Source organism: Lathyrus oleraceus, chromosome 5, assembly GCF_024323335.1.
Source record: "Lathyrus oleraceus cultivar Zhongwan6 chromosome 5, CAAS_Psat_ZW6_1.0, whole genome shotgun sequence".
NCBI classification, from domain to species: Eukaryota; Viridiplantae; Streptophyta; class Magnoliopsida; order Fabales; family Fabaceae; genus Lathyrus; species Lathyrus oleraceus.
In genome coordinates, this window is record NC_066583.1 from 154,834,116 (window position 1) to 154,844,898 (window position 10,783).

The 10,783-nt window shown below is 34.9% G+C and overlaps 1 protein-coding gene across 2 annotated transcripts in view; it reads right to left on the reverse strand.

Moving 5' to 3' along the window:
• Nucleotides 1-10,390, reverse strand: part of LOC127079640 (phosphatidylinositol 4-kinase beta 1) — a 28,712-nt gene extending 18,322 nt beyond the window's left edge. The window contains exons 1-10 of one of the 2 annotated variants that reach the window (XM_051020021.1): nt 8,410-10,390; nt 7,727-7,915; nt 7,527-7,575; nt 6,452-6,584; nt 5,865-6,351; nt 5,340-5,420; nt 5,130-5,249; nt 3,087-3,156; nt 1,855-1,952; nt 1,665-1,769 (exon numbers count right to left, since the gene is read on the reverse strand). In XM_051020021.1, coding sequence (XP_050875978.1) covers nt 1,665-1,769; nt 1,855-1,952; nt 3,087-3,156; nt 5,130-5,249; nt 5,340-5,420; nt 5,865-6,351; nt 6,452-6,584; nt 7,527-7,575; nt 7,727-7,915; nt 8,410-9,825 — 2,748 coding nt within the window. In that variant the 5' untranslated portion in view covers nt 9,826-10,390. The remainder of the gene's footprint in view (nt 1-1,664; nt 1,770-1,854; nt 1,953-3,086; nt 3,157-5,129; nt 5,250-5,339; nt 5,421-5,864; nt 6,352-6,451; nt 6,585-7,526; nt 7,576-7,726; nt 7,916-8,409) is intronic. The other variant, XM_051020022.1, reaches the window with a different exon arrangement.
• Between the last annotated feature and the right edge of the window lie 393 nt (nt 10,391-10,783).

The following is a 10,783-nucleotide window of genomic DNA, read 5'->3' on the forward strand; positions in this document are numbered from 1 at the left end:
AACCTGAACAAATAACTTCCTACCCTTCAGTCTTCCTCCCACTACTTATGTTGTATGGGCAAACAAACAGGTCATATTTCTTTTCTCTAGGGATGGCAATTTGACCCATCCCCAATGGGCATCCGCAAATTTACCCATAACGGGTAGGGTAAAAACCCGCAAAAATGGATACGGGCATGGGCTCGGGTAATTATCCATTAAAAAAAGCGGGTACGAGTGCGGGTATGGGCACCTTGGTACCCAGCCCGCCCCATAACCGCACATTATATATTTATGTATTTTTATTTTTATTTATATATTTTAGTTTATATTTGTTATATAAAAATGCATGTCTATCAATTATAAAACGTATATCAATGTTAAGCCATTACATATTTAATATAAGTGTTCGTTTATTTCAACAATAAATTGTTTGAAATTCTTTTAATGTTTTTAAAAACTTAAAATTATATGATATTTTATAATTGATCTATTTATTTTTAATAGGAATGCGGGTCACGGATACGGGTATGGGTACTTACATACCCATAGGACACGGGTTCGGATGCTAACTTTTGCACCCAAGCGGGTATGGACTCAACCCTGCCCATTGCCATCCCTACTTTTCTCTTACCTATATTGTCAAAATTTTGGGTTTCCAATTATTTGAGCCCCGTAGCTGGTCCTTGTCTTATTCCATCAAATTGATTGCATTAAATCCATGGGACCATGACCAATATCTAGTGCTCTACCAATAACACATATCATATGGTACTGTTTTATATACTTGCAGGTTTCTAATTGAGTTGGTTAGGACTTGCCACTCATTCCACCCATGTATTTGGTATCCCCCGCACTTGTCTGTGGCCATAGGGTCATCAAATGGTTTACTCCGACTGAGATAAATTTGAGGTTTTGTACACCATATTATAGTGTAAATTGGGTTGCTATTGAGAATATTGATCAATTTTAGCATGGGAACGCTAAATTTTCAGGAAAATTTTAGCTGGATTTTCAGTAATGAACTTATTCGGAACATAGATGTAAATAAGTTAGTCAAACTAGATTTTATATGATGTTCTTTGCAATATTTTAGTTGTCAAGTTTACCGTGTTGAATAAGATTATGATATTTAACCAATTTGAGGGTTACAGATCATGAGGAGGATTGTAAGTTCATGACAAAGAAGGGATACCAAAGGAATAATGATAAGAAATCTTCCTCAAATAAAATGATAAGAAAATGAACAACTGAGAGAAACAAATTTCTATCTAGAAATTCTCTTTTTGCGAATGCTTTACCTGTCTATATATGAAAGTGAGTATATCTTTGAATTTTGAATGAAGACTCTAAGTTCCAAGATTCTAGAAGATTCTCAGTTACATTCTAAACATAACAAACCTAGCTCTCTGTTAGGAACTAGTTACATTATGCTATGATTTTAAACTTGGGTGTGCATATAAAATACCTCTGTAATCATCTAAGCTTCAGAATACAATTTTAGATTCAAATACGTATCCCCAGCCTCTCCCTCTCTCAATAGAAAACATTAAATTAGAATGCCAATAAACACAATATATGCTAGTATAAAAAATGCTTAATTAAGTATTCGTTACAAAATTATAAGATGAAAAATATCAGTCCACAATTATGCATTGTATCTTTGCATCTCTAATCTATATTACCTGAGCAAGTTTAAAACTAGGAGAACCTTCTTGATACTTGGCAATAAAGAGTTCCCGTAAACTTGAAATGCTGGGATATCTACTCTTGATAGAATGTAGAGAAGCCTGCAAATCATATCATAGAATATCTAAAGACTAGTAAAGATAAATGTAGAAGTTTCAATAAACTTGAAATGCGTAAGAGAATTACCGTATCTGGAATTGTTTCAATAAGAGCAGTGTAAGAAGAAGTGCATAACACTTCATACGGACGCAGCCAAAGAGGAAGTCCAGCTTCTTGGAAAATATCTGGAACAAAAATCCAATGATAGTCACCATTTATGCAACATCTCAAGAAACATAAAACAGACAGAAGTCTACTGCATCCTGGGTTAATTTTGTGACGTGATACAGTAAAGTAAGATCCACTCATGCATCTAGAACAAAATAGGGCACAGCCAGTCAGTTCACTAGATAATTTGAATCTTTCTATTACATGGTTCCAATTTAGTTCAAGTACTGCACCGAAAACTGCAAACATGTAGATTTAGTATATCTTAATGTGCATGTGCAAAATGAAACTTAAAGAATAAGACCTTTTATGACTTGTGCTGCCATCTTTCGCCCTTTACATAACAGTAAAATGAAAAGTTAATGACAGTGCAATAGTTAGAGTAGGTGGTTCATATTGGTTGGAAGGAGTCGGCATACATAATAATTAGGACAGGAGGGAAGAGCGACAGCATTCAGATTTGTAATCAATGAGTGAATAGACAAATGGCTCTGTTGAAGAGGGGAAAACTCGTGGAGGAGAGTCTTCTCTCTTATTCTCATTCTTTCAACAAAATTGTGCTCTTTCTATTCATTTTTTTCTATCAATTTTCTATATAAAAATTAGGTTGCTAACAGGGTCCGCCATACAACGTGACGAGGAGAAAGAGATATCAAACATAGGATGAGGCAGAGCCTCTTGTATTGATGCAGTAGTCACAACCACGCCAAAAATGATAATATAAAGAATATGCATCTATTATTCAACTAGCTAATGAATCACGTTAAAAAAAGTTGCATTACAATTATACTATCTTTGTCCCTATAATTACAAATAAATATAAGAGCTTTTTATAAGACAATGATATAAAAATTACTGTTATGAACCTAGAAATTAAATTGAAAAGAGATCCCTCCTCCAAGGGTTTTCCCTTCTACAATAGAGCCACTCCTCTATTCACCAAATGTATACAAGTCTGAATGTCTTCCCTCTATCCTTGTATCCTCCTATTTATACAAATATTCATCTAACTAACTGCTCTAACGATTCTTACTAGTTACTACTCATTCCATTCTATATCCTAACAGTGTGCTCCATAATGAACATCACTGGAACAATAATTGTCAAATTTTGAATGAGAGCAAAGGAAAAATTGGACAAAGACCACCTACCATAGAAATGTGAAATAAGTTGAACTGCCAGATGCTCCTGTCTACAATCGTCCCCACTCTTAACAATAACCTATGTGAAAAGGGGAAACTCTGCTATCATACTCATGGGATTTGTGATCTCAAAGCACATATTCTCAAACAGATAATCAAATAAGTCATCTACAACAAAAATTGGTTATAATTTACACTCTAAAGAACCTTACTAAAAATAAAAAATGACAAGATAATGCTACTTTCAACAAGTCAACAAAATCAAGGTTGTGTTTGCTAATGTATATTCTCATTCCTAACTCCATCATGTGAACACCATCATGATATGAGTAACACAAATGTGTGTTGCAATCTCTATTCTCTAACTACAAACAAAAATGAAGGAAATATTCCAGCGATGAAAATATATAGAAAACATTTCCTCTGCTAGCCCATTTTCCAAACAATAGTTTCTAGCTAAAACATGATGTATTGTTCAAAAAGCAAGCTTTTCTAATAAGTTGTGTCTACGTTCCTCATAGTTGCACTAGTGGAAAACATCCTTTTAGATTGTTGCTTTGTTGGTATTGTCATGTCTTAGTTATACAAACCATTCCGAAAATACTTTGACTACTGACTACTGCCTAAAATATTTCTCAAAAAAAAAAAAATAATAATAAACTGCACCTTACTACTTGTTTAGCACACCATGTTAAGCATGACAGGATAAACTTACATTTACGTTATGACTTAAACGGTTGTTTGATGCACACTGTCTATTGTATAAACTTACTAATCCATTTAATCCCTCTTACGCATAAAAATGATGAATAAGTTAATCAAACCTTGTATGTGAGGTTAGTTAACTTAAGAGTTAAGACTCAATTAGGTTCTAATTTATAAGCTCATATAAGATACAATTCTAAACATAATTAATTTAAAAGAAACTCAATTCAAATTTTTTATACAAAATAGCAAAACTGATATCTAAACTTATTTTAAGACTCTATTTTATATAAAGTAAAGGAAATAAATACAAGTCGATAATTTGGTACTGGTGGGAGTGAATACTGAGTATGCTCCAGAAAAATTATGATGACAACCGTAGCTGATATTAAAATGTTAATATTTTTATTTTTCTTAAAAAGTGTTGGAATAATGTTAAGTATGTTACTTTTTTATACTAGTATATAAATTAAACAGTACCCACTTTTAATTATTTTTTATATAAAAAATTGACACACATGTATGTAAAAACTATAAAATTAATTTTATCATTTGATTATATAGTAATAGTAATGCATAGACAGTAAAATATACTCATATGATTAATTTAAAAAGAAATATTACATATGCATATTCCTCCGGAATGAAATATAAGAAAAAAATGGTACGAGTATTTTTGAAAGTTGATGTATATGGTCCAAAATTTAGACCACATACATCAACTTTTCAAATGCCTTTTTGCTTTGAGATTCCTACAAAATCTCTTTAAATTTTTCTCTAGCTATTAGATCCATGTTCTTACCAGAATATACCTAACTTCCATATGCAAGAAAGATCATCCTTTTAATATTTTTATGTAAGATAGTGTATTTTTTTTCTTAAGACTTAGGAAGCTATATTTTTCTATTTTCTACAAGTTAGATTAACATAGTAAGTTCATATAAACTAGTGCCCAGACAGGCCGTCTTTCCACTTTTATTGATAAAAATGATGTAAGTTATAAAAGTTCATCTGATTAAAGTTGGGTTAAAGTTGTGTTTAGATAGCATAGCTGCTAAAATTTTATCAAGGCCGCCATCAAGCATTATTCTATCATACATACCACATGGCTCTTTTGTAAATCATAAAAAATATGATGAATAGAAGTACAAGATTCCCAATTGTAACTAGGAGTTACAACCATCACCATGCATAATTACAACTGCAAAACATTATTTTGTGACTTGGATAAATAGCAAATAGAAAATCAGTAAATCAACAAACCAGTTTTATGTAGGTTGTGAAAAATGATTGATTAAGAGATGCTCGTGGTGAATTCATATTCTTTTGATTGATAAATATACTTACAGATCTCAGGTCCCAACCAGGTAAGTTTCCATGTATAGAAGCCTTTTTTATCCTCTCTTTCTTTACCTCCCAAAGTTCACCAGACAAGGCATCACTGGCTTTAGGAGTAACTCCGTTTGCCTGTTTGGAGGAATTGTGTCATGCATTATGTATAGCAACTCCACATTTCTAAGGTTGTAGGAGAAAACTTAACCTACAGCTATGTCTTACTCTAGGTTGCACATCTGATGAATCTTGACCAGCCCCTTTCAATGGGAGACCAAGAGGTGCTTCCCCTTTTGCTGCCGCGGCCTACCATATTTCAAATTTGAAATGTTAGCAAAAACTAAATAGTAGCATGAGCTGGGGAAACGCCGAACATAAACATAAGTGAACATATTATTGTAAGATATAATCTTAACTCATACTTATCATGTGTTTATATTGCATGCCGTCGTGTTACTGTTTGAAAGGCAATATCTGTCACTGAACAGGGTGACTGGTTTAAGAGGTAGTCGCAGTTAAACAGATTCAACTACATTAAATAAGAATAAAGGAACTATTGTTTGAGTACATTCCAAATATATAGTGAATAAGTCTGTTAGCAGACTTGGCTGACCATTTCTTAATAAGCCTAACATCAAATGATAACTTGATTAAAAAGAAAGAGAAAGATCAACCACCATTAACAATAGAGATGAAATAATGAAAGATAGCATCCTCATTATTCATGATGAATATCACGGAAAGACCCACCTTTACTTCCTCTAGTGCTACTGTGCTTGGAACACGGCGATGCTCCTTTCTTCGTCGTGGAGTTGGATTCTCAATATCTTCCATTCTAACCCCAGGATCAGCTTTCAACACTACCCTTACCCACTCCACATCATTGTCATGTTCTGGTCTTTCCGTTTCTTGTATACCCTCTCTATAAACTGCAGCAGAACACCAACCGACACCATGTGGATCCACATTAGTCTTCTCAAGGTGACCATGTAATTGTCTTTCCACAGAAAGATTCACACTAACAAATCTGATTTTTGCCTCAGATACATGGGTCATTGCCTGATCAATAGCCTGAGCTGTTGATTTGGACATTCTATCATTGCTATTACGATATACCTCTTGTGCTGTCCATAATGGATAAGCCCAAGTGGGTGGCTTTTGCAAGAGGGCGTCTCCATTTGCCAAGGGGATTCCACCTTTAGAATGTTTATGAGATCTAGATGCCTCCCTGGAAATGCTATAACAAATGTTTCGGAGGAAGGGTAACATATCAGGAAAATGATTTTCCTCTGACTACTGCCTATTTTTCACAATACATGAGGATTACTATCCAATACCTGGGCATTTCACATCTCAAGACCTCAACACAGATCAAGTAAGGCGCCTTCTCCCTAGAGTTCAAGAGAACGGCTTCCTCTTCAGAAATATAAAGTGCACGGTACATGCCCTTTCCCAATGGAAAACAAACACCTAGAAAAATAGGAAAAGCAAATATTCGTGTACATGTAAGAAGGTATACGAAAACTGAAAGCAAAGAGAAAGCAGTAAAATAACTGACACTAAAAATGATATATTTTTCAAATAAAGAAATACAACAGAACAATTCTATTACATTATAGAAAAACTTCTCACCAGTTCCCTCAGAAATGAGCCCTTAATATGTACTCCCTCCGGTCCTATTATTAGAGACAATTAGGTATTTTTTTGGTCTTAAATATATGAAACATAGTAAACTTTTTAAGTGTATTAGTTATATTTAAATTCCTTTTATACCTCTACTGTACTGTAAGTTCCATTTTACCAATAAATCCATCATTCCTATGCAAATAAGTATCATTCAATGAGTGTTGAGGGCATTCTTGAGGAAAAAAATTTAGCATTAACTCTTTTGGATGTGTTTCCTAGATCTTTCTGATTTTGTATTTCGTTTCTCGTAAATAGGGCCGGAGGGAGTAGTTTCTAAACATTAATTTGAAGAGAAATAAAAAAGAAAAGAGAAAAAAACATTGATGGATACATGGAAAGTTTCATCAGCTTCTCCACCAGAGAAAGACCTTTTTGAAAGAAAAAAAAAAGTCCTTATGTAAGCTCCATTACAAATTACTACATAGATTTATTATTTTTTCTGAACATATCCTTAATTAATAGTACTGGGTGTCATGAGAGATGAGAAGTCAGAATTGAACACATTCATATACAAAAGGGTAGTTTAAGAGCATCTATATGCAAAAGGGATACATTAAATACACTACCTGCTATTCCTAATATATGTGAAATTGTAAATGGAGCTTATAAAAAGGGACAAAGGTAGTAATATTTAATCAGCATTGAATGAAACACGAGACAACTAGTGGAATCCATTGAGCCCTATTGAACATCACTAAAATAATGTCCCTAATAGTTAAAAAGTACCTCCAGTATTATGAGCCTCTGTTAAATGCAAATTGATTTCTGCAAGTGACTTGAAACACCGAAATAACAAAGAACGTGTATGTGTCAGAAACATCAGAATGTATCAAATTCAAACATCTATATGAATAGATATGTGCATACATCTTATCTCTATGACAATACGATAAACAAAACTTTACAAAAAAATCTAAAAGAACAACCTCATGCAGAGCACGCTTGCGATCTTCAATTGGAAATACATCAACTAACCCAAATGATGTCTCACACAATGACAGCACAAAATCCAATGATCCGTGGTAAGCTCCGTTTCGAAACTGTGATAAATTAACTGGAAGAGGGGGCTTTGTTCCTGATTTCTCATTTCGCTGCTTTGGTGATCCAGCACAGTTCTACCAAAGTAATGTGATAAAATTCAATTGAGACATGCAATGTGATGGAAATTGTCATTTTTCTAATATTAAACCAACAAATTGTTATCTATGTTACTCTTCTGACCCCTAACCCACAAACAACAACCAGAGGCATTACGTTACCAATAAAATTATTACTCAGGCCACTTACATTACCAATAAAATGATTACCCAGGCCACGAACAAGCATGTAAAATATCATGCATCAATGTCTTCAATTTGACTGTTGCTAATAATGAGTGCAGGTGGGCCAATCATGGTTGAAAAATGTAATCAATATCAAAAATCTAGAGGGATTCAGTATATTGAACTATGTATAATGGTGCCAGTGTCATTAAGCCATTTGTATGGTTGAAAAGAAAACTATTTAGTGACCAAGTGTGCCTAAACATTTATTTTTTTCAGTTTTTCATTACGATTCAACACTCATATAAACAAACAAATATAAATTGTTAAATAAAGATTTGACAGACCTCTTTATCCTTTTTTGACCCCAAATGCTCTGAATCTTCAATTGAACGGTCACGGTCTCTAAACAATTTGCGGAAAAAAAATTCTGCGCCTGGACTATTTTCAAATAAGCCACTATTATTGTTTTCATTGGCTGAATCACCTTTACCATCTTCAGGGTGCACACAACCATCTTCAGTTTCATCATTGACATCTTTCTTGTCCTCAAATTTATCCTTAAATAATTTCCGGAAAAACCCTTCTTTTTCATCCTCTTCAGCAGGCTTTGGGCATTTCTCTACAGAATTACCAATATCTCCGTCATTTCCATCCTTCTTATCTTCAAATTTATCACGGAAAAGCTTTCGGAGAAAACCCTCCTTTTCTTCATCTTCCATTGTTCGAGTGTGTGTTTTATCCTCGGAATCATTCTTGCTATCCCGAAACAATCTCTTAAAAAATCCCTCTGAACTTGAGGCCAGATCATCATCCTCTCCGCCTTTACTGTCCCTCAAGAGCCTTTTAAAGAAACTGTCCTTTTCAGAGTCTTCGTCATCCCCTCTACTGTCCCTTAAGAGCCTTTTAAGGAAATTATTCTTTTCAGAGTCTTCATCACATTTCTCAGATGACTTGCGAAAAAGTAAAGCATCTCGAATTTTTGTGCCTAACTCATCATCACCATTACTATCTCTTAAAAGCCGCTTGAAAAACCCATCTTTTTCAGAGTCCCCGTCCTCCTTCTCAACTGAATTCCTAAAAAGCAAAGCGTCTCTAACCTTCAGGCCTGGCATAAATTTCCTAAACAGCTTGTTTTCCTCAACAGACTCCGAACTACTATCCTCTTGCAAACTGTTTCCCGAAGAAGGCGAGAACGACAAAGATCTCTGTGTATGCGATGAAGATGTCAGCGACAACAATCGTTGTGACAATATTTTACTCAAAACTTTGTTCTTGCCTACAGGGCTTGAAGGTGCACTTTGAGGGCGTATCAAGGGTGGCCACTCACCCATAAAGGTGGCTGCAGTTTGACACTTGGCCTGAATGCTACTGATCCCATCATTGTCATCAGATTCCTCAAGCTCGGCCAACAAGAACCAATGCACCTTCAAAGCAATCTTAAGCGACTTGGAGCACACATCTATGACAAACTTATCCAAAGAGGGACTGGGTTTATGTATCATCATGTAACACACTTGAAACAAATAACCCTCAACTCCCTGCAAAGGAAGTGTGTACATTCTATTACAGAGATAATCACGCACCCCTGCATGATCATGTTTGTACAAGTAGCTAACAGCAATCCACTCACAGAAGAATGGAGAGTCAAAGAATCTGATAAGCCAGCCATTTTCACTGGACTTGCTCGTCAGATTAGACCTCAGAACGATTTCTCTGGGTTCTTCATCCACCCCACGAGTCAATCCTAAAAACCTCACCATATTGAATCTACCATCACTCGTTTCAGCCAAAACAAAACCACACCGATCTGAATCAGATCGCCAGCTATATGCATGCTTAAACCCTACAAATCCCTAAAAATCTTCACCGAAAACCCTATTCCTCCGTAAAATGAAAATCTCCATCCTCGTTGGATTTTAAATTCTGATGACAGTATAGTTGAGAAGAAAAAAACCTTGTATCAATCGTGGAAACGATACAGCAACATAATCCACGCTTCGGAATGAGACAAACTAGGGCTTCGAAAATTGTAGCTGCAGCGGAACGAATTGGAGGAATCCCAATGCGGATTCAATGCAAATGGAGGAAATTGCGGGAAAGATGAAATGTGAATGATGTTGTAACTGAGGGAGGTTTGTGGAATTGGATCGAACGCCGCAATGGATTGTTCCAAACGACGGCGTTCCGATGCGGAGACAATGGTGCCGTGATTGTGGTCGTTGCTGTTTCTTTGTTGAGATGATGCGCGGGTTAATTGTTATTAATTAAGAGTAATAAAAGATGGGTTAACTGCAACATGCCACGCCGCTAGGGTCGTGGGGGACACATTGTTAATCATTTTTATGCTTAAAAATTATAAGGACACGCTGTTTTTTGAAAATTCGGTACGTGTTTTGGTTCGGACACGCTGTCTGTTTCTTTCCCTCCATTTTCGGTCTCAATATGAAATATTTTTATTAAAAAATTGGATTCACTTGTGCGTTACTAGAAAATCGTAATAGATTACAAATTTCTGTACTAAAATATTTTCATAGTGAAATTTAAATTAATTAATGAAAAAAAATTATAATGATATAATTGAGAGAAATCTTTCGGCAGGTGCGAGTAGTATGCGTGTAGTTTGAGTGTCTTTTGTTTGGTTTGATTGTCTTTTGCCTGGATGTATTGTCTCATATTCATATTTTTTTTTGTCTATAACGCGTGACTGTGTATATAGTG